The sequence below is a fragment of the Amphiura filiformis genome, chromosome 14 (genome assembly GCF_039555335.1).
Source record: "Amphiura filiformis chromosome 14, Afil_fr2py, whole genome shotgun sequence".
Lineage (NCBI taxonomy): Eukaryota > Metazoa > Echinodermata > Ophiuroidea > Amphilepidida > Amphiuridae > Amphiura > Amphiura filiformis.
In genome coordinates, this window is record NC_092641.1 from 44,932,747 (window position 1) to 44,957,937 (window position 25,191).

The 25,191-nt window shown below is 38.1% G+C and overlaps 2 protein-coding genes across 2 annotated transcripts; one reads left to right on the top strand and one right to left on the bottom strand.

Moving 5' to 3' along the window:
- The first annotated feature begins 2,702 nt into the window (after nucleotides 1–2,702).
- On the top strand, nucleotides 2,703–3,278 carry LOC140169451 (uncharacterized). The gene has a single exon (XM_072192712.1). It carries the CDS (start codon nucleotides 2,703–2,705, stop codon nucleotides 3,276–3,278), a length of 576 nt encoding a protein of 191 aa, XP_072048813.1.
- Nucleotides 3,279–3,985: 707 nt separating this feature from the next.
- Nucleotides 3,986–24,714, bottom strand: LOC140170169 (1,25-dihydroxyvitamin D(3) 24-hydroxylase, mitochondrial-like). Its single transcript, XM_072193492.1, has 12 exons — nucleotides 24,521–24,714; nucleotides 18,182–18,367; nucleotides 16,418–16,541; nucleotides 14,318–14,482; nucleotides 13,669–13,859; nucleotides 8,447–8,659; nucleotides 8,203–8,369; nucleotides 7,815–7,981; nucleotides 6,153–6,231; nucleotides 5,857–6,009; nucleotides 4,485–4,528; nucleotides 3,986–4,094 (listed from the first exon to the last, which is right to left on the bottom strand). The coding sequence occupies exons 1-11, from the start codon at nucleotides 24,648–24,650 to the stop codon at nucleotides 4,517–4,519; spliced, it is 1,587 nt and encodes a 528-aa protein (XP_072049593.1). The 5' UTR covers nucleotides 24,651–24,714; the 3' UTR covers nucleotides 3,986–4,094; nucleotides 4,485–4,516.
- Nucleotides 24,715–25,191: the final 477 nt, after the last annotated feature.

A 25,191-nucleotide genomic window follows, 5' to 3' on the forward strand; every position in this document is an offset into this window, starting at 1 on the left:
AAAACGACAAACAGTAAAAGTCCTACGCTTATATACGTCCAAATAAAGGAGAAATTCTTAATTCCTTACGACGATCAGCCGTCAGTTTGAAATCCATGGTGGCTGCCATATTGCTACCCGATGTATTTTTATTACGCTGTAACGGTACCCCGATTTTAAAACCAGCGAAATCCGTGCCACAAGCCTCGTCCCTCGTGAACTTTGGTGACACGGAGCGAATACTACCGAAGTTCAGATTCAACATTCGTTTAAAAGAAAACGCGACAATTTTTACCCATAAAACTACCGAAGAACATAAAAAATGTATTTTAAGTAATATTTATGATCAACAATGTCTTTTGAGAACGAAAAGTGTAAAAACAGCACTAAAAACAAAATTCGCTGTGGGGGTCGCGAATGCCATAAAGCAACACACGCTCGCCGAAGGTAGCCGAGGGTCTGTGTGAAAGGTTACACTACCGCTTGTGGCAGAAAGGATTCGCAAACAGCTATCATGGCAGCTTCCATGAATCGCAGAAACGAAGGATTAAAAGTGCTTTTTCTTTGTTAGGAATATTCCGAAATTCATATAGACCGTCTGGTATGTTTAATTTAGGGGTATATAACTATATTAGCCATTGATTAGTTTATGGTACAGATTTCCTTTAAGCACGTGAAATAGGGAAAGGTTTGCGGGTAAAATCACGACTGTAAATCATAAATTGGAGCAACTTCAACGTGTTCGCGTGTTTCACAAGAGGACCAGATCCAATCTTTAGCTTTGTGGTGGACACATCAGATGTTTTGTTGCAAAACAAGCGCGTCCCTCGGCTTTGTTATGGATGAACATCTTACCATGTCTTCTTATCTTAACGATGTTTGCCGTTCCACATGTCTCGCTATATTCACAAGATTGGACAGATTCGGAAATACATTGATCGAACAGGCAGAACGCTTAATTTAGTACACGCTTTTGTTACCGCGCGACTTGGTCTTTCTAACAGCAGTATCGCTAAACTACACAGGGTGCAATAATGAAGTATACATCGGCCCTTAAGATGCCATACTGACATAAAATTATCCTTATCAAAAACAAAATACACTATATTGAGGTATTCTGAACATTGGCCGATTAGTTATCTTTTTTTCCCATAACAATCAATCTTTATTAATTAGATATATGTCTCACTCACCGGATTGTTTGCATATAATCTGACTTCACAAACTATTGCATTTTTCATGTAGATTGTTTAAATAGTTTAAGATCATGCACAAAGCGCAGAGTTATATTTACGATAAATTTCTCTATTTCGTCTTTTTCTGATAGAAAGTTCAAAAATTTTGATATCCTTTCCATGTTTTTTCCACTATTTGATTGGTATTATATACATGCATTTTTTATTGAACATTTTATTGCCCGGAGAACCCAACACTAACATTATGTTGCTTTATGTTTTTATCAAATTTGTCATCAAGGTGTAACAATCCTTATTATTATATACAGGGTGAGTCAAATTGGTCGGAATCCAACTTTACTATTTCTTTTAGCTGGCATTATGATAGTGTGTTGCTTTCTCCTTCAGATAAATTTTGAATTTTAGAAATTGGTCATTTCATTAAAAAAAAAATATGGCAATTTTAATATAACAACCAATTTTCATGTCAAAACACGGAGTGTTATTGTTGTGTTTACAAATAACGTTTAGGGTGTCTCCTATAGCACTTTTGACACGCCTATTATGGTTTACAACAACAAAACTGGCACCAGAACAACTTCAATTGCAACACTCAGATAAGGTTTGCCTGTTCATTTTTCAAAATAACCTTCTTTCCTTTTTTAAAGGATTTGTTTTCAAAATGATCTCCTTTATATGCAAACTATTAAAAGGAGGTTCATTCAGAAAATAAGAAAAAAAAACCATACTAGTCAAAGTTATTTTGCAATTTCAATAGATTTAAATATGTCCAAGTATTTTTTTTCTGAATAATTCAGATACCGTATTATAATGCGTTGCTCAATTGTCTTTCTGATATGATCATGACCTTCAGTCTCATGGTCTCCAGGAAGAGTTTCAGTCGGCGTACAGGGCTAGGCATAGTACCGAAACGGCACTGCTAAGGGTCAAAACAGACATATTGAAAGACATGGATTGCGGCAGAGCTGTGTTTGTAGTGCTTCTTGACCTCTCTGCCGCTTTCGACACGGTAGACCACGTCATCCTTCTAAACCGCTTGTCACGCACATTCAACATCACTGGTATGGCTCTTAACTGGATTAAAAGCTATCTACAGAGCAGAAACTTTCGCGTTTCAATAGGTGCTGTATCATCTGAAAAATATGATCTGAATTACGGACTACCACAAGGATCGGTCCTTGGACCACTCTTCTTTGTTCTTTACACCTACTGCATTGGACATATTATCAGAGAGTTTGGGATTTGCTATCACATTTATGCTGACGACGTGCAGCTGTACTTTTCCTTTGACCCAAAGATTGCTGGTGCTGCTGAACTTGCCTTATCCAGATTATCGTCTTGTATCAATGCTATTCGGCAATGGATGATGACGAATTTGTTGAAGCTCAATGACTCCAAAACGGAGTTTTTGTAGCAGGTTCGTCTCATAATCTAAAGAAGTTACAGACTGTATCTATCAAAATTGGTAATATGGACATTAGACCCTCTTCGACCATTAAGAACCTTGGAGTTGTCTTCGATCAAACAATGTCCATGAATGCTCATGTGAAATCACTCACTAAATCAGTGAACTTTCATCTCAGAAACATGTACAGAATTCGGAGGTATATCACAACTGAAAGCTGTCACCATCTTGCTAGGTCTCTCATTTTGTCTAGACTTGACTATGCGAACTCACTTCTACTTGGCATTTCGGCAAAGGATAGGAAACAACTGCAGAGGCTTCAAAATAGAGCCGCCAAAGTTGTCTACAAATGCAATAGACTGGAACCATCTGCACCTTTGCTTAGAGACCTTCACTGGCTGCCAGTTGCCGAAAGGATCATCTTCAAAGTGCTGCTGCTAGTGTTCAAAGCTCTGCATGATGTAGCTCCGGCCTACTTGTCGGATCACCTCGTCCTCTACGTTCCTGGTAGAGATAACATGCGATCCAGCAATAACTATTTGCTTCATGTTCCGCGCACTTCACGATCCATGGGTGACAACGCCTTCTGTTCGGCTGGCCCACGCCACTGGAACGCACTTCCAGGTCATCTTCGTTTTGCACCTTCTGTCAACGTGTTTAAGAAGCACCTACAAACGCACCTCTTCCCACCTGTATAGGGATTTGTTTCTTAAATACGTTGACAGAAAGGGTTTGCCTCATTTTCCCCAGGTTTCATGTTTATTTTGATTTTCTTGCCACACTCATTAGTTCTTTGGTTTTACTTAAATTTTTAATGTGTATTTTTCATGTGATTTTAATATGTATATCATGTATATTTCTTAATAATTATGTACTTTTTAAGATATAGTTTGATGTATATTCTTGTATCTGCATTTTAATGTTTTTATTGTAAAGCGCTTTGACAATTTTAATATAGCGCTCTATAAGTGTCGTTTAATAATAATAATAATAATAATAATACCACGTGATTGTCATCCAATTAGTTAGCCACGCATCTCGTGAATATTACGCTATAAATGAATTCTTTTGAATTATATAACTGTGATCAGTCGGTGCTGTAAACGTTTGTGAGGGAGGGGGACACAATTACCATTATTAGTCATTGAAACTTCAGCGCGACAGCGCCGCCCGTAGCGCCTCCGCGACGTAGGGGGTGTGTGAAAGGCGATGTGCACCCACGAGTGAGAAACCTTTGCAAAATGAAGGCGCAATTGAAGCTATATTTGGTGAATCATTTTTACACTTTCTTTCAGGGTCGGTAACAGTTCAGTTATTATATTTTATTTAATGGTTCATGAGGAGTATCGAATGTAATATTGACAACCTTAAGAACTTTTCAAAATGTAAACAAGACTATTTTATTCTCGGCGATCAATCAACTTGGGCTCTACCGATGATTCTGGATGAATTGTCACTGCCATGTTTGAGCCGACATTTGGTTTGGTTGGAACTAATGTGAAATTCCTGATGAGCTGAAAAAAAGTAGGACAAATGAGTGTTTAACAGGATGCTATAGATAAATCGTGGTAAGATACTAGGATAGGATAATAAGAGGACAGGGGCCATATTTTACGGTTTTAGCCATTCAACTATAACAAAAATCATGCACGTGGGGCGGAAATGACATTCCTCCGAAATGTCCTTGATAAAACCACACCTCTTGTGTGTCAGCTTTATTTGTCTCAATATTTGAGGAGTGCAAACACTGCTAAAGTCATGCTCCTCTCCGACCCGCCTAAATTGTATTAGAATTTGGAACTATTAGGACGTTTATTGTGCGTGTTGTGGCAATGTAACCTACAAAAATGTGCATACAATGTAGTTACGAATGATAAATGATCAAACAGGTCTACATGAGTTACCTCTGATAAGAGAAGATACATCTCTTGTTGTGCTAATCGGCGACCTGAAATATATTAAATACATATACAAAATTTCAAATTAGTTTAATATATTTTCCGTCTCTCGTCAATTCGTCGGCCGTATCACATACTGACGTATCATTTTTAGCCAGAAATTCAGAAAAAATAGGTTTTGGGCCAGAGCACCTAAAATCTTGTACAAAGACACCTTTTTTGGGGTAAGTCTACTCCAAGGATTCAGAATCTGACATAAGTTTGGCGTTATGACCTTATTTTTGGTCAGAAATCCAAGATGCCCCCCTCTATTCTGTAGAGTGGAAACTTTTGAATGGAAGCACCTGCGAAAATGAATTAAACCCTTTTTTGGCTAATTCTAAAATGGTCACGGATATGGAAGGGGGTTTAAGACTGCCTTATCTGGGTTTTACATATCTAGTGATAAAGAGCCTATATGTGGTTTAAACTGCCTTATCTGGGGTTTACCTTCCTTACCTGAGGCTAAGCTGCCTTAACGTTAGGATAACGCAGTCTAAACCCCAGATAAGGCGCCGTAACCCCAGATGAGGGACTTAGACCCCAGATAAGGCGCCTTAACCCTAGATAAGGACCGTAACCCCAGATAAGGCATCTAATCCTCACGAAAGGCGCCCTAACTCTATACAAGGAACGTAAACCCCGATAAGGCAGTCAGTGTCTTTGTAGGTAGGCCAACTCTGGTTCAAACTTTATTTGTTCAAGATGGCGTCGGCGACCGCCATCTTGGATTTCTGGGCAAAAATGAGGTCGTAATGTCAAAGTTATGTCAGATTTGAAATCCTTGTGGTCGACTTATCCGAAAAAGTGTCTTTGTACACGATTTTAGGTACTCTTGTTCAAAACTAAAATTTTCAAAATGGTGCCGGCAGCCATCTTAGATTTACGTAATCCTTGTGCTCGACTTACCCGAAAAAGTGTCTTTGTACATCAATATAGGTGTTCTGGTTCAAAATTTTATTTGTCAAAATTGCGCCGGTGGCCATCTTGGATTTTGCCCTCTAGCGAAAAATGCCGGGATTTTTGCGAGGGACATGGGGGCTGTTTTTTTAATAAATGGTCCATAGAACCGCTTTACGGGTTAGTTTATGTAATGGGTTCAGCAGGATATGTTGTATATCGATTTAATTCGACTTTCGTATGATCAAATTCAGAGGCAAATGGCCCAGTCAGAGACCTTGCCTTCCCCCAGTTGCCGCCAATAAAAAACAAAAATATCAATAATTTACCATTTTTACGGCAAATTTGCGAAAATCGTATGCTTTTTGACCCACCTGAAATTCACTTGCCTCCCCATGCCACCCGAAACAAATTCTGGTGCTGTCACTTATCAACTTACCAACACACATTCTGGTTCCGTGCCCAAACGGTAGAGAAGCAAAGGGATGGTATATTTTCTCCTTCTGAAGCCAACGCTCAGGCTGGAATTCATTTGGGTTGTCAAAATCTCGGGGTCCCGACTTGCGTTGTAGAAATTAGTCGTAATACAAGTCTGAAATGTGAATTGTAAATCATGTAAACAAATTTGAGCTGGATTCGCCTCATAGCAGTTTATCATAGCTTTTAAATCTCAATTTCCATATCTGAAGATAACTGGTAGGTTTTGATGTGATGGGTCACATTTTTTACACTCACTCCTTTTGGAACATTATATCCCCTGATTTCAATATCCTTGTCAAGAATCCTAGCAGAAGCTAAAACGATTGGGTAAAGTCTGAAAATAATAATAATAATAATAATAATAATAATAATAATAATAATAATAATAATAATAATAATAATAATAATAATAATAGCAATTGCAACATGACGATTGTGACAATTAATTGGTTTTTCCATCAGAAATCCATTCACCCCTATAGAAGATTTTGTTAAGGTTTTTAGTGAAAGGTCAAATTGTTCAATTGATCGTTGGTTTTTCATCCCAGCTACATGCACTTAACGTACATATCATTAGAGTTATACAATTTATTTCGAGTACTGTTAAATTTCAAACATATCAATATTTAATCTATCCGAGTTCTCAAACCATTTTTGTACAAAAAAATGCATGACAATATATGCTTATGGATTTCAACTGGAATAGTCGTGAAGAACGCCCTAATAATACATGGTTTCATATCTCCTGGTATCACTCATTCTGTAATTGGGCTTCGGCAACGTTCAAAACTGGTATGTTAAATCCAGAATATGTAATAAGGGATGGCCGGGGGTTGACTACCCTTGCAGAAAATATTTTAACTGAAATGAAGACGGAGACAATAAAACTATAGGCAAAACTCATTTGGTAGATTCCGTTCCTCCCTCCCCTACCATACCCAGACTGGTCTGTTCAGTAAGGACAACGTTAAGGTGGTACTACACCCCTGGCCAATTGTGTGCCTATTTTTGCATTTTTCTTAAAAATTATAGCGCATTGGTGACAAGTAAGATATGTGTATTATAGGGGCAAGGACTACAACTACTGCACTGAAAATTTTATTTCAGCACAGAAACAGTTGTGGAGTTACAGTCAAAAATGAGGGATAACCAATATTTAATCAATAACTACTTGTCTTGAGTCACTGAAATTCCAGTGTAGTAACTGGATTCCTTGCCCCTATAATATACATTTTGTTTTTGTTTTAATATACATTTATTTTTTTGTTACCAGTGTTTTATTAGTTTTTGGAAAAATGCAAAAATAGTCACAGATTTGTTAAGGGGTGTAGTACCACCTTAACCCTAACCCCCTAAGGGCTTTTCGGCGACGGGAAGGGAAAGAAGGAAAGAATAAAGAGAGAAAAGAATGCTCTGGGTGGGATTCGAACCGACACTTTGCCACGGGTCTTGGGCTTCGCTGGCCAGCGAAACCGTGCCTATATATCACTTAGGGCGATTGCGTCATCACACCACGTGGGATGCATGCACGAACAGCGCATATATCAAGTAGTATTTTGTAGTATTCAGGCGGGTTAGGGTTAAGTTATTAATAAGAGTATTCAAAATACCTTGTTTTTCTCGTTTTTCTCTTCTCTTTATTGAAATCTCTACCTAGTGTTACGGTGAAATAGAAGAGAAATTTGAAAGCCTAATCTGACTACATTGTAACGCGTTTTTTTATCAAAAAAGCAAAAAAAAAAAGAAAAAGAAAAGCGCAGTGATTTATAGTGTGCTACGCAAAGGCACAACGCCTAGACGTTGATCCAGAGGCTTCAGCACACTTTACAGGTTGTCGCTGACCACTAAGGCCCACAACATATCAAATGCAACCATTTAAAAACCTTTGATACAGACTAATACTAATGCAGTACACACCTCTGTGTTTCTTTGACTGTTGCCTTTAAATACTTCATACTGTCGAGCATTTCAGATGTAGGAGTAGCGCCCTCAGGGTTGATGTGCATTACTTCGTCGTAAAGTTTATCTTGGATTTCTGGATGCTTGGAGACTTCATGAATTAAGAAAGCACTCGTATTTGCTGTCTAAAAAGACAAAACCAAAAGCTATCAGATTACTTTCACATTTGCCATTTGTTCGCATTAGCCATTCCAAAAATGAATAATATAAATTTAGATTAATTTAGAGTTTTCTAATTTGGTACCGGTAGATCACTAAGTAATCTCTTTAAAGAAGATAGGTATTTATGTTATAGATGGTATAGAGACTGAAAAATAACAGTTCTTGTTGCATTTAATACACCTACCGTATCAACTGAGGCGGGAAATATTTCTGACACAGTACCATAGATTTCCTCTTTCGTTAACTTATTCTTGGTCATCAAATAAGCAACAAATGTTCCATCATCAAAATCCTCTCCTTTTGCTGCTTTCTTGGCTAATGAACTCATCTTCGCATCAATATACGTCTTTGCTGAAATATTAAAAAAATATAATTACATATTACTTTCATTTCTTTATCGACCGAACAAATAAATTAAATGCACTTACTGATTGCAAATAGTTCGTCCCAAGACTTGTTGGACTTAATAACCGGATTCAGACTCTTTGGTAAATTATTTAGAACTTCTGGTGGAAGAACAAAGAGTTTTCCAGCTGTCCATGCTAAAACTTCAATTGCCTCGACGAATTCTTGGTTTTCTTTCTTCAAGACTTTTTCTGTGATCAGGCCAAGCCTTTTGTCAAAGACGTAGGTTGCAGATGCTGAAAGTAAAATGATATAGGGCCATTAAAAGAATATGAAGACCTGAGCGCAAGAAGACTGTAAGTCCACTTTTGACGAAATTAACAAAAATGTTGACAATTTTTTTGATATTTGGTCCCCTCTCCATAGGGGTCACGTGAGGGGTCAAGAGGGGTCAAAATTAAAAATTATCCAATGTCGTCAAGAGACATGTCAGATTATTCGTCTCATTACAACGATTACGAAAATATGTAATTTATCATACTTTTTGAGCTCGGTTAATGAGTTAGAGGGTCACTTCCGGTTAAAGGTCAACTGAGGTCAAATTTTAAAACAACCATTAAATTGGCTTGTTTAACGGTGTCAAATTGGTCGTCTTTGCACATTGATGATTACCAATATGGTTAAACATTTCCAACATCTGCATTCAGTTCTGAGCTTTTGTTTCATTCCAAGCGCAAGAAGATCGTAAGTCCAAAAAGACAAATCGACCAATATCGATCAGGTCTTCATATTTAAACATTGAAGGCGGAGGGGAAGTCCAGGAAGCTTAATTTCTTTTTGCAACCATAATGGGCTGCAATACCATTTAGTGTTAGGGTTATGGTTTAACGTATTGCGGCCCCTTAATGGTTGTTACAAATAAATACGCGGAAACCCAAATAATGGCAGCCAACATGAATTAGTAAACACACATAACGGTTTAAGGTGGTACTACACCCCTTGATAAATGTTGTGACTAATTTTGCATTTTTCTCAAAAATAAAAATAACTACACACTGGTAACAAAAGTTTTGTATATTACAGTAGCAAGGAATCCAACTACTTCACAGAAATTTCAGTGATTCAAGACAAGTGGTTCGTTATATATGTTAAGGAATGAGGTAAATTCTAGCGGTACCTCTTTTCTTATCATAAATAACGAATCGCTTGTCTTGAGTCACTGAAATTCTAGTGCACTAACTGAATTCCTTGCCCCTATAACATACATAAATTTTGTTACCAGTGTGTTAATATTTTTTTGAGAAAAATGCAAAAATAGTCACAAATTTATCAAGAGTAGTACAACCTTAATATTTGGATAATAACACGATATTATCTATAATTATAGAGCTTTTTCACGCCATTCCGTTGTTTGATAAGCACAACAATGCCAGCTTTGTGGAAAAATAACTTTGAATTTTTGCTTGGTTTCAACAAAATTTTAATCTTGCGATTTTCTATGATTAACAACGTGAGACCTGATGAGCTAAATATATCATATGGATATGTGTAGTCTACTGTAGAGACCATTTTAATTTATCATCCCTCTATATTACCTCTGATCATGGAAAATCCACCAATGACCTGTTCTGATCCAACATTATAGCTATCCATGGGAAAATGGTGTACTATATTTAGAATATGCAATGATCTATGCAATCTCATACTGGGTATGATGCTACCTCATTAAAAGGCAGCTTTGGTTGTTTATGCGCAGACCCCGTGGTTTCCCCAGTTGGACCATGTGGGTTGAATGTACAATGGGTGGGGTTAATGCATAAACATGTATGCTTGCCTATCTGTTATTGGTAAAGATTTACCACCCGCATTGATTTTTACTTCATTAACATTCATCTCAGAAAGGAAAAAAAAAAGGTTGAGTCTATATGTTTAGATATAGTGAGTCACACAGGTCATATTCAACTAGAGCAGTCCTTTTTTCTCTGGGCAGGGCAGTCACTGGGGATGTGTTGTGTTTTATGCATGGAATGGTATGAGTTGTTTATCAACAAGGCGGTTCTCGAACCACGAGTCTCGCCTGCTTTCGCGATCGCCTGCTTTTACGATTACTTTTGGTAGAAGTAAATGAACCTGCAACAACCCATGGCGATTTGCCTGTTCAATTTGAGCTTGATTGAGCTTTGATGATCCCAAAATGACCTTCCAAAAAATTGGCTCTAAATGTTGACTGTACCCACCAAGTTTCATGCCCATACAACAGTTTTAGTAATTTGACCTCAGATGACCCCTGGGTGACCCTGAAATGCCCTTCCAAAATTTGACTCTAAATGTTGACTGTAACCACTAAGTGTCATGCCCATACGACAGTTTTTAGTAATGTGACCTCAGATGACCCCTGAGTGACCTTGGATGACCCTGAAATGACTTTCCAAAAACATGACTCTAAATGTTGACTGTACCCACCAAGTTTCATGCCCATATGGCAGTTTTTAGTAATGTGACCTCAGATGACCCCTGTGTGACCTTGGATGGCCCCGAAATTACCTTCCGAAACTTTGACTCTAAATGTTCACTGTACCCACCAAGTGTCATGCCCATATGACAGTTTTTAGTAATTTGACCTCAGATGACCCTTGGGTGACCTCGGATGAACCCGAAATAACCTGATGAAAATTTTACTCCAAATGTTGACTGTACCCACCAAGTTTCATGCCCATACGACAGTTTTAGTAATTTGACCTCAGATGACCCCTGGGTGACCTCGGATGACCCCGAAATAATCTTCCGAACATTTTACTCTAAATGTTGACTGTACCCACCAAGTTTCATGCCCATACGACAGTTTTAGTATTTTGACCTCAGATGACCCTGGGTGACCTGGGATGACCCTGAAATAATCTTCTGAACATTTGACTCTAAATGTAGATTGTACCCACCAAGTTTCATGCCCATACGACAGTTTTTAGTAATTTGACCTTAGATGACCCCTGGGTGACCTCGGATGACCCCTAAAGAATCTTCCGAACATTTTACTCTAAATGTTGATTGTAACCACCAAGTTTCATGCCCATACGACAGTTTTTAGTAATTTGACCTCAGATGACCCCCCCCCCCAACTTCGAGTGTGTGGGAGGGGGCCACATGGGGGTGCTAGTGAACATTTGACTCGATGTAGCACCCCAACAGAGACATTTTTGACATAAAAACCTGTTTTAGACATTTTTTTGAAAAAATGCTTCCTTCACCCTAAAAAGGTGCTTTTAAATTTTCAGTTTCCTATCCTTTTGTACATGAGAGACATTCTTCGAAGTCTTTTTTTGGCCTAATAACTTGGCCTACATGACCGAAATTGATATATATAATGCACAATATAAAAACATTATTTCATTAAATTTTTGACCCCCCCCAAATTCGAGTGTGTGGGAGGGGGCCACATGGGGGGGGGGGTGCTAGTGAACATTTAACTCGATGTAGCACCCCAACAGAGACATTTTTAACATAAAAACCCGTTTTAGACATTTTTTTTTTTTTTTTCTTCCTTCACCCTAAAAAGGTGCTTTTAAATTTTCAGTTTCCTATACTTTTGTACATGAGAGACATTCTTCAAAGTCTTTTTTTGGCCTAATGACTTGGCTTACATGACCGAAATTGATATATGTAATGCGCAATATAAAAGCAATATTTCATTAAATTTTTGACCCCCCCCCCCCAACTTTGAGTGTGTGGGAGGGGCCACATGGGGGGTACTAATGTGCACCCTCTCGTCATACTACCCCTACCACATTATGTTGACCGTACCCACCAAGCATCGTGCCCATACGACAGTTTTTAGTCATTTGACCTCAGATGACCCCTGGATGACCTTGGGTGACCTTGACGCACTAACCAATACAAACTTGTTCTGTCTGGGGTGAAGATGCACCCACCCACCAAGTTTGAAGAATGTGCGACCTCTAGTCTCCGAGAAAATAGGTTTTTGCATTTTATGCATAAATTATGCAAATTAGGTACTTAATTACCATATTTTGCGCTGAAAATCGAATCGGGTTGAGATCCTCTGGTCATACTACCCCCTACCACGTTTCATCATCATAGGGCTTAGGATCTTACGAATCCCCAGATACAGCTCCACAAGGCGGATTTCTTCAGATTTCCAACCATATTTGTAGAATCGTTCCGCATAAATTATGCAAATTAACAACTAAATGCGCATACTTTTCGCCGAAAAACTAATCAGGTGATCAGCAGATGTGTATCATAGCTGACACCAGGTTTCGTTACCATGCGCCCGACGGATCTTGAGATAGTCTGTCCACAAACTCCGCTATCAATTTGCGCTGATTTTCGCATAAATTATGCAAATTAGCTATGTTAATTTGCATATTTTCCCCCGAAAACATACGGTTACGGAGCAAACTTGGATACCCTTCCTCCCACCAAGTAGCGTCGCCGTAAGTCTTACGGTTCCCCAGATACAGCTCCGGACGGACACACATACATACATACATACATCACACACACACCCCCACACACGGACGGACAGACAGAAATAGTGATTACTAAGTCCCATCCTGAACAAAGTTCAGGCGAGACAAAAAGGGAATGCAGAGCAGTCTAGGATATGTGGGGTTCGAACACTTTTGCCCGGCACTTTTGCCAAAATTCTATGTGAATATGAACATTGCTCGAGCCTGTTCCCAAATGAAGACCTGCGCACAAGAAGACCGTAAGTCCATGTATACATTAAAGTTGCTTATAGTTTTGTATAGTTTGGTAATGTTTTATACATATTAAGGGACTAAAATAAATAAATCTTTCACAACCTTTCATGATGTTTTCACCCTGGAACATGTATTAAACATTATAAAACCCTATGAAACTAAACGTAACTTTAGTGTATAGACGAATCCAACGAGCCAAGTCATGGTCAGGATTTGGTCGGCCATTATTGGGTCCCCGCATGCAACAAACAGGTGTTCAATTGGGTGGATTAAACCCGCTTAAAATTCGATGTTAGATTCTTTTGTGTTGTAAACTGTCATCATTCTTTTGTCTACGTGTAACACGGGCGATAGAATACAGTTTAAAATACCCTCCAAGGCCGCATCATTTCACATTTTAGGTGAGATAGAGCCGACGGGGACCCAGCTAATGGCTGCCATTGAGGTGTAGGAATGCGTAAAATTGGATTCGTCTATACATGTTGAGGGGCCAAGTGGACTTACGGTCTTCTGGCGCTCAGGTCTTCAAATGTATTTCTGATTGGTAAGACGTTCACGAAACATGCACTGTTAAACAAACTTACATTCCATAGCCCATTTGAAAAGTTCTGTCTCAATATCTGGAATAACTCCATCTGGTTTTCGAATTGATCTCAATTTGTTGATAAGATCTAGGGCTACTTCATGCATAGAGCCAACGTGTGATACAAGTGCGCTGGGTCTCAAGATCCCTGGGCTTACTGCAGAACGCAACTTTTGCCATGTTTCACGTTCACTGCAATAACGACAAATGGCATCGTAACAACTAATAGCTATTTTTAATTGCCACTTTATAAGAGTAAAAACACCTGTTTTTTGGTTCAAGAACTTTGAATTTGTGTTAAAAACTTTTCTCATATTAAACTTTTTTTTAATTTTCTTTCGCACTTATTATTGATGTTTTGTACAATTTTAAAAATATCATGCTATTTCGTAGATATTTTGTATAAATATGGTAAGTATCATTGCACTTAATGCATGAGGGCCTGCTTGGAAAGTTGAGCTACGATCCCCCTTGTAGGTTCAGTAAAGTAACACAAGTTTCTAAAAAGGTTACAAATTGCTCTTCCGGCAGGTTCTTCATAGAAACACAGAAAAAAATTGTAAGCTGAGAAAAATGGAATGGCGAAAAATGAGTAGGTCTACACATTATTTTTCAATAAAGCCATTCTTTTTTATTGAATATTATCTTACCTTGTAAAAAGACCAACAGAGAGATTTCTGTCTTGTCTATGGTCATTCCAAGCTTTGACTGATGGTCGAATAGGGTATTTACCTACTGCACGAAACACTTTTTCAATATCATCTGCATCAGATATCATGACGGTCGCGGTCCAACCTATAACCATTGTCTTCTGTCTGTAGGTAAAATATTGCAATAAAATCATTTTAACACGTATACAGCATCAGCGTTTGATTGTTTTAGTTGAAAGAGAAACCGGGTAACAATTTTCGGTTGCTCGCTGTGGATTGTTTTTTAAACCTGAATGTTGCCTTATCGCAACGTCTGTGGTGCACGGTATTTGCTCTTTTGGGCTAAACTTGATCCAAAACTTATTTCTAAGATTTAAAGTAAATCCCACAAATCTCAAAAAGAATTGCAAACTAAAAGATTTGAATCTGAAGTCTTTAAGATTTTAACTCAAATATCTTAGATTAACAATTAAATCCCAAATTTGATTGTTCACCAATCATAGTTATTCGGCATTTGTTTTGAAATAAGAGTGTATGGGTGAGAGACTGCGAAACAAACTTTACACACCTATTGTTTTTGATATAATAGACAGCAAAAACAATGTTTAGCAGTAAACACTTTTCTAAGCACATTCTTGCCTTTAGTTTGTAAACGTGTTTTAATACTAAACATGATTAGAGTACCGATGGATAATATTTAGCCATTGGACATTGATGTTAATGCCCCTGTCACACATTTAGGGATTCAATCATGTTTCACCGTTGTTCATCACCGTTTAACAACGATGCGGCCGCGTCGTCTGCGTGGTTTACTTCGCGAGGGCAGCTTTAGCTGCCCGAGCGAAGTAAACCACGCAGACGCGCCGGCCGCGAGTTGTTAAACGGTGATGAACAACGGTGAAACATGATTGAATCCTTTCAACAACGAAAAGAAGCTAAATATTATAATTCACGATTATTTTACGAGGAATGTCAGTTAATCATTGCCACTCAGCCTTACAAAAACTTCGATGATTTCTCTTTGATATCAGCAATAAAACTACAGAATAAAACGGCAATGTTTAGCCGCTACCTGAAAAATACTGAATTCAACTTGTAAGCTGGCATACGCACAAAGGTTCCAGGCATGACGAATTTTACGCGCTCTCGCGTAACGCGTAGTCTCGCTCGCGTTCGCGTATACGCTACAGTAAAAGTGTGGGTTCATCACGGTTTAACAACGGTTGGCTCCTGTACAAAGGTATAGGAAGAGTTGTTGAATGCCGGATCGGTCCTACGTACAAGAAACGGATGGTATTTGCGTAAATCCGTTGTTGGTCGTCAATGTTAATTTTATTTTATTTTTATGTCCTGCTATCATTCACCAAATGCGTGCCGTGTTAAGTGATGTTCGTTAAGACCGTCGGCAAGTTTTGTGCATGCACACAACTTGAAACGGAGTGTGCCGGAGTGTGAAACGAAGTGTGTTCGTATTGTCCTGTATATTTCATAAGTTTGTTCCTTATTCTTTTGGGAGGGTTCACTGGATCTGGTGAAGGGAGGAATTACTAGTTAGCATGAGACGGATAATGGATTCGCCGGCCATTTGTCGGACGTTGAACAAAAACATACGATGCCTGCAGGATTATTAAAGGCCACAGCGCAAAAAGAAACGAACGGAAATCGGATGAAACTGCCATGTTCGTTGCAAATACGTTCCTGTGAGGCCCCCACCCCAAATCTTGTGCCAGACGGTGATTTTGCCAACGGATAAAATATTTTTTGTATACGGCGATGTACTGTGACCCAGTCCGTCTTTGTGTGACAAAAGAATTTGATACATAATGTTTAGTAGTTTATAAACATGTTTACTAATAAGTGAAGGCAAGAATGTGTTAAATGGTCTTAACCATTTAAAAATGCCATTTAAAATGGCTAAATGGTTTTGTTTGTTGTTTTAAAGCAATTCATTATAGATTTTTAAAATTTCCTACAGAATTCGACTAATGCCGACTGCATCCATGGATGAAACATGGCTAGAGGTGTAATGAATTGTTGGTAATAATAGGTGGTGTTTCATTATTGCGACGTTCGTGTCCCATTCCAAAATCATCAAGGTACCTGAAAATTGGGCCGTATTCTTTGGTGCAGCTGAGCAAGTATTCATGTGGCTTAGTAAATGCCTTGCCTCTCCACGCATGGTACAAAGGAGCCAAGATGCCCATCAAACCTTTCTCGTGACCACCTGGAAAAATAAAATGATAAACTAAGCGCATATCTTAGATGTAGATGTATTCTTGTAAAAAGTGGTTAGAGTATTTCTGGCTGAGTACGAGTAGTCTACATGCAGTCATCTATTTAGACTTGGAACCTTTTGCAAAATAAAACCCCTCTCTTACGTGGTACGCAGCACAAACTTTGCATTTTGATCATCCAAAGAACCAAACGAATAATTTTCGTTTTTCTGCTGTTTGACCCTTAAGGTTAAATACCACTAATTATGTATTACACGTGTTTCAATGGGAAAATGCCTAATTTCGGGTGGAATTTTCTCATATTCAGAACTCTCACAGTTCAATGTCACCAATATCAGGTGAAACTATATGATTTAGATGCCAAATGATCAAAAATTCAACATAGGTTGACCTGAGACTTTTCTTGTTTTAACGCACTGAACCGTAAACACCTTAAAATGACAGTGCGCCCTCGAAGCTGAAAGTTACAATATGATAGGGCGACTATTTCCTAAAAACCGAAGCCGTGCGTATGAATTTTGGTACTATTACAACAAAAATGTCATATAATGAGAGAAAATGTACCGTTTTGAAGCATGAAACTCTAAAAAGTACTCTTTTGGCTATATAACTTGATCAATTTCAGCGATTTTAATGCAATCTTTTCGAATGCCATGAAAACAAATAGTTCCTCGTCGTATTTCAATGTATCGCCCAGGCCTATTGGTGGTCTTTAACCTTAATGTTGCCTATTAAATGCCTCAACGAACAATGCTAAAATCGCTCAAAGTATGACTCTATGATATTATATAAAGTGCGTCCGTCCATTGCTTCTTTATTTTGCAAAACAACACAATTATTATGTCAATTTTTCATTTTTATCCGAAATTTATAAACATTTTAAAATTTCGTATTAAATGTTGGGTTCTTTTAAAATGGATTGAAAATATTTAAAAATTGAAAGTTTTTATTTTGAACTAGCACTATGCCCGTATGTTTGACAGCACGTATTCAATTGAACATTTGATATATGTTTAAATTTGAATTGGCTATTATTATTAGTTTACTTAGTTTATGCCCAATCTGGCCTGCTTTGATATTTGTCCCCATTATGATATTGCCCTCGATTGATTCCACTCACAAAGTTTAAGCTCAATCGGACAAAGTTCAAAATTTGACATTTGACCTCCGCATGCCCTTCATATCAAGGATTCCACTCACCAAGGTTAAGTCCAATCGGATCAAGTTTAAAATTTGACCTTTTTGACCTCTAATTTCAAGGAAATGTAAATTATAACACTCGTCGTATTTTTTTGATCTCCCGTATGAATTTGACCAAGTTTAAGCCCAATCGGACAAAGTTTAAAATTTGACCTTTGACCACCGATTTCAAATTAATGTAGTTTATAACACCCCTCGTATTTTACTCGATCTCCCGTTGAAGTTGACGATATTCGGATCAAAACTGACGGAGCCTTTTACACATATACAACATATACAACATACACATAACCACAACACAAAGCAAATTATAGTAAAATAATCAATCATTAACTTTTAAAACTACTTTACTGAATAATACATGTAAGTTCAATTAAAATTATAATTATACAGATTATTCAGATTATATCACAACCCACTTATTCTGTACCTGGTATAGGGATCTCATTAAAAGGTCGAACTGAAGTCTTGGATTCACTTCCAGTTGCAGTGATAATGTCAACGTCTTCTTCAGTGCCGACCATGGAACTCTTTTTCCGTCGCTTCTGTTGCCAATTTGGTTGACTGTTTCTATCGGTGTTGTTGTTGTGCACTGGTGGAATATTGCTGTGAACATCTGAAGTTATAATAATGATAATCGCTTTACCCGTAACAGGTAAATGGCGAAGATATACTGCGCCAATAAAGTATCCTTACACTTGGAAAATTAATCACAATTTCAAAACTGAACAATATTGGGGTAAATGTGTTCTTTAATAGATGCACATTATGATACCACATTGAATCCAATGTGACCTCAAGAAGTAAAATTGCCAGCAATTGAATAGACGAAGGTCCAGTTTAAAAGTGACAAACTGGCCTATACAAGGCGCAAAAGATTCCAACAAGCGCAATATAGAGACAACACAGTTTCTTCAATGAAGCGTTATTAAAAGCAGTTTTTATTTAAGTTTTTACTTCTCTGTACTTTTATGTGGTGTCATAATATGCATGATTAGAACCAAATCTACACCAATATTGTTCAGTTTTGAAATTGTGATTATTTTTCCAAGTGTAAGGATACTTTATTGGCGCAGTATATTTGTTGAGTACACGTATATATTGTATGGTAAGCCATTGCGGTCATGACGTATTGGGTGATTTCCAAAACGCCTTATAACATGTTCTCATAGTCATAGTGTTGTGCAAATCCCACAATGCACGGAACCAACGCCATATTATGGTAATGGCCCCAATAGCTTACTATAAATATATGCAAATTATCACTTTTGATTCACCTGTGGTATGAACTAGACTGCGGAACTCAATATTCAATGATAAGTCGTGTTCACACTGTTGGTCACCTATTACCGGTAATAAGTCACTATTACCGGTTATAAGTAATGTTGCTTATTACCGGTAATAACTCACTTATGTCCGACCGTGTGAACACGACTCTAATTATTTATCTATTGGTCGTTTTATGACTATGATTTGAAGACTGAGCCAGCGTACTGCAGGGTTTATTGTTTTATTGTATCCGATTTGAGCGCTGACATATTGTAAAATGTTGCCAATCAATATTCGTGAGAGTGTACATTCAACGTCCAGTTTTCAAAATTAGGTGACTTGTGTTTGGCAATGGTGAAATACATCTGACTGGGCGTAATTACGTAACGCATGAAGGCATTGACATCATCGAATGGATGCCTAGTTATGTGTTTAGTCTCTACACTCACTGCAAAAATAGTGTTTAGAAAATGATAGGCAAGAATGTGTTTAGAAACGTTATGTTTAGAATATGGATGTCACATATTTAGAAATTGAACACCATCACTGACGTGACCAATGTTCAGAAATTTGAGGCATGATGTTCAGCTTCTTTCTTTTTTTAATTATGAATTTTTAATTAATTTCGTCAAAATGCCAATTTTTTGAGTATTTCAAAAGGGGGGGGGGGGGTGAACAGGAGCTGACTAGAAGGCGACATGATATCTCAGATATAATAACTGGAATTGGATAATTGTAGATGCTTTTATTCCATGATAGGAATGCATTCAAATGACATTATCAATCAAGTTTTAATTATTGTTTTATGCTTTATAATGTCTAAAAGACATGGGATAAATGAGAAGGCAAGGTTACCTTCAACGGGAACCAGTTTTCGCCTGCGCAATATAGCCAGGCTCATCAGCCGCACAGTTAAACTGTATCAGGGATAAAGTATATTAAAAGCATATAAACTTCACACAAGTATGCATTTTTCTTATTTATTCTTCTTTTCAGTTATGATAAAAAAGATTTTGGTTTCTTCTTCCCGAAAAAATTCGGGTTTTTAAAACCAATATTTATATAAATAACTACATGCACAATATCATAACTGAAAAGAAGAATAAATAAGAAAAGTGCATACATGTGAATAAGAAACCAAAATCCATTTGGATGAGTTAAAACAAAATCAACTTGTTGTGTTTTACTAAAAAATCAAATCACTGCATGCAAATCAAACGGCTCTTTTCAGAGCCACCGAAACATCAAAAAGACCACTAGGTAACATAGGGTAGCAACATTATACATTGATGTTGTAATATATCATAATCCCAAACACCGATGGTCTATACAAGTCAAATATCCCATAATAAAAATTCATAACCAACAAATGACTTGAAGGTGGCCCTTCGATCTCTTACTTAATTCAAAATAACCATTGAAATCAATGGGGCATTTGTGAAAAAACATGAAATAAACACCTTAAAATGGATGTATTTTAATTGTCCTACACATTTCAACCGATCGAATGCTACCATTTCATGGGAGATTGATAGCTCAAAGCATCCAGTAAGATTTTGCACCTTGAATATCAAGGAAAGCAAACAAACACAAAAAATATCAACGCACACTAGCACAAGTTGTAAAAGGTTGGCGAGTTTGGAAGTGATTGATTTCAATCACGTCCGCATTGGGAGATATTATCGTTTGCGCCAATACTTGGCGCACACTATGTAATCACACAGCGATAGAGGCGGCAGCGCTGTACTGCGTGCATTACGGCGAAACTGCTCTCGCAATTTAAAAATGCTAGAGTAAAGATTACACACACAAGAATCAATGACAAGACTTGGACTATTTATCCTCGCATGGAGATTCATGATCAGACTGGAAATATTTGAAAGACCGGCCAAAAGGCAAAATATGTAGTTTTGCATATGCAAAATATCATACTTTACGGTCACTATGAAAAAATACATGTTTTGCTGGGAAACCCCGTGCAGTTCGTGTTTGTGAATAAGGGCGCGCGCATGTCACAATGATTGGTAACTTTAAATTAATAGCGGATAGTGTATGTAACAAATGAATAATTAACAATATCTGTATCTGTCTCCACAATCCTAAAGTATTAGCACGGGAGTATTAGGCTACATATAATATAAATTATCCTTTGAAAGTAAAGAATATTATAATAGTGACCGTATCCATTCTGCCACAACACATAAACAGCCTTGACCTGCGGTTGTCAGGTAGAAGATAAATATACAGAGTGACCTTCAGCTTCTCCATGTTTGGTCAGACCTACCGTATAGGCGTAGGCTGCATGGGGTATATCCGGCATAAATTAGTGTTCTTGTTCAATAATTAACCTGAGACTAGTATACCTCAGGCTCAAACACATGTTTCATACTTAAGTGTACGCTGCATGACTGTATGTTTCTGTTTTCAGGGATGATTATCCTAATGTCTAATAAATGATGAGGGACAGTAATTTGGTAGTATGCACCCTTACAACACACATCGCGCGGTGTTTCTTTATGCAAAATCAAAGTTATGCAAAACATGATACTTTGTAAGTATGTAGATATGAATGCACTCCCACTTTGGAGGTCACGCGTATGTAGGGCTGTTAAGATCCCCTTTTTCAGCGTCGCTCTCACCCAAAAACCCCATATTTTTTACGAACACATGTTCTGTCACCCGAAGGCCCCTTATTTTTCCATTTGATCTGTCACCCAAAGACCCTTATTTTTCAATTTGAACAGCAATTTTCATTTATCACTGATTTTGTTACCTATTATTTGACAAAACAAAGAAATTTGAAGCCTTTTTGAACTATAATAAAAATTTGATTTTTGAGGTTTTTTTTTTTCACTGTTTCGGCTCTCACCCAAAGGTTCCAAATGTCATGTTCTCACCCAATGACCCCATATTTTTTACATTTTGCTCTCACCGAATGCCCCTTACTGCGAAAGTGCCAGCCCTACACCTATAACCATTTCATATTGAAGTGCCCCCCCCGGGGTAGCGAAGTACATTCGAATGTAAGGCCAGTGTGAACAAGACTTGCTTGTAAACTCGCATGTAAGCATGACCTTGATGACCCAATTCTATTCTGATTGTGCATAATCATGGCATAATTTACCAGTGAAGGTCACTCTTACTTTTGAGTTGGCTCATAGACCATGTTATATCACTCATACATAAATTCTAAACAGTTCATTTGTTGATTACCATTTGCCATTTTTACCATCACCCACTCCGTGTGATAGTCTTTACCATCATGTGCTTTGCCGTAGTGCGCCTGCGCTGCCGTGCGCTGACGCTTGACTCGCCGATTTAGTTATGAGGTGGACCCCAAAATGTGAAGTATATCACCGCAAAACATGGTGTTATGTTGATGAATAAATGTATTTCCTACCTTAAATAGTATTTTATAATAGAATTTATGCATGAGTGATATAAAACAAATATTAACTGTCTTAAATTCGTGTAATGGTCGAAATATAATCACTCGGTGATTTTTCGACCATTACACTCATAGACAGTTAATATTTGTATATTGGCTTACAAGTAAGTCCCGTGTGGACACACACTCGCTTGCAGCATAATTTAATTGCCGGCTTGCTTGTAAGTAGGCTACCTAATTTGCAGTTGGTGGTGCAATAGGAAAGGTTTTGGGAAGGATATCAGCTTTTGGTAGGGCATTAGGCACAACTAACCACCAACATCCTAACAACCAAGCCCCAACCCCACCTCATCCCCGCCCCCATCCAGAGTTACAACAGCCATCACAGAAAAAACCTACGATATATGTGGCTCGAGAGCCACAGCGGCTCTAGTTTAGATTGTTTACTTCAATCTTCATTCACAAAAATACTACAGTGTATGTATTCAGTATGCCTAGATGCTTGTGGACCCGATTTCCTTGGTGATCGGGCATTGCACTCATTTTTAGGGCAAGTACGTGAACGTAAGTATACACAAATCATTGCCAGTTAATAAATTGAGCCGAATCTGTTCAAGGCAAAGTTACAAAGTTTATACGGTAAAAAATGTTTGCGAGTATGCGGGTATGCGAGTATTGTATTTCTGTAATTACTTTGCTGTCACATCCCAAGATCCAATAATATAATACAGATAAGAGTCAATGAACTAAGAACTCGGCCATTGTGGTGTAAAACGGCAGGACCAATGAGATGCCTTGTTACATACTTTCTCTCTGGGTCAGATGGCGCAGGTTTGCGCTGCTGTGGTATTCATAAGAGTACGCCATCTACTTTTATCAAAAGCCAAACGTGTTGCACCATACACATCTACACATCATTTGTCCAAGATGTTGATGTCGTCCCCTTCCACGATGGCCTTCCACGGCTCCCTGAAGAATCTGCTTCTCAACTCTACCATCCTTTCTTACAATGTCGACAAAGAAGCGTAATTTCCTCTCAATGATGGACTTTCTGATGTTTAAGTATATGTGCCAATCTTATATGGACCCAGATATTTGTCTTCTTGTCTTTCCCAAATACTCCCAATAGCCCCCTATAGCACCACATCTCAAATGCATCTATCTTCTTCCTGTCATTCTTTGTCATTGCCCAGGATTCGCACCCGTATGTAGCAATTCAGAAGACTGTTGCACAAATTAACCGTACCTTGAGGTTTATCGATAAACCACGACTCTTCCAGATCTTTGACATACTCTGAGTTGTTGTCTTTGCAATAGCTAATCTTCTTTTGATCTATGCTTCGTCGTCTGCCTGAGATCCGCGTTTTTCAGCTTTTCTATGCTTTTCTACGTACTATCATCTAAGAAAGAATCTGATTTGTCAAGTATCTCACTCGCCGGATCGCATACAGCGAGAAATCTGAAAAAATTAGCACGTATCAAAAACCCGAAATCACCTCTGTTTGAACTAGGTATATTGGTTTCTCCGCATTCTGTACACAGTCCGTGCAGTAAGTCGGTTGATATGTTCAGGTTTCACCAACGGTTAACGATGGTAATCTGAGACTGCAATGAACTACACACGTACAGAGATCACGTTTTGACTTTGTGATCCCTATCACGTTTTGACCTTGTGATCCCTATAAGCAGTGTTGGAAAGAAGTAATAAGTTGCAGTTTGTGATGGATCTCTCACAGCTATAAATGTTTTGATATGTTGACTATTTTAAATTTCACTATAGTATAGCCTATAAACAAAAAAAAACCCCTTCAACTCAAGAAACCTCATCGCGTGATCAAAGTGTATAGCTTTGTTGTAGAAAGTTGGGATAATATCAAAAAGTCGAAGCGCAAGCATAACGGCGTGAGGTCCAGGGGGACCGCTTAAGGCGCCCGTTGTTGAGGTTCCATGACACGAAGCCCCGGAAGCTGTTGTCATTTACAGAAGCTGAAGTCATTGATAAATATTGTTTATTTGGCAATAGTCAAATTATGTTATGGAAAGTCCTACCACTAATTTAGGCTAAAATGAATAGTCCCGATATTTGCGGATAGCGAGCCACAAGTAACTTACCTTGTGAGTAAAAACCAGTCGCTGCGCTGCGTGATACCCAAGACTTATGACATCCAAATCGCCACCCAGTCGTAACGTTTAACTTCTGCGTGTTTCTGCCCAACACAGAAACTGTCATCCGAAATGACATGATGTAGTGAAGTGCAGCAAACTAAAATATCCTAAAGTATAAGTAATTATTTCCAAAATGAATCGAACGTTATTCCAACGTCATACTACCGCAAAATATCAGCGAGCAACTAGCGGGGCAACTAGTCCAGTCAAAGATTTGACTTGTCAAGCGTGCGATTTTCCCGCGAGATTTTCAAGCATGTAGATGTGCATTTTTTGCGTAAGGTCATTTAAAAAGTTCTGCCTCTGCCAGTCCTCGTTCTCCCATGTTGCTTCTTGATATTTTGCATGGTTATAATTGGAATGTCTCCAGTGGCGGTCCAAGCATTAACATTTAGAACAAATATAAATTGTTATTAATTAGACCAAAATGAAGGTTAAAAGTGGTATTGGTATTGGCCCACAACATGATGTTTTTCTGGCTAGAAAGGAAAATGCACGAGGCAATTATTGTTATTTTTACTTCTATTAACACTTTTAGGGGTGGTAGACCCATTGATAAAAAACTCCACCGCCTATGAGGCTCAGTGTCTCGTACGCATGATGATATTAACTGGTAA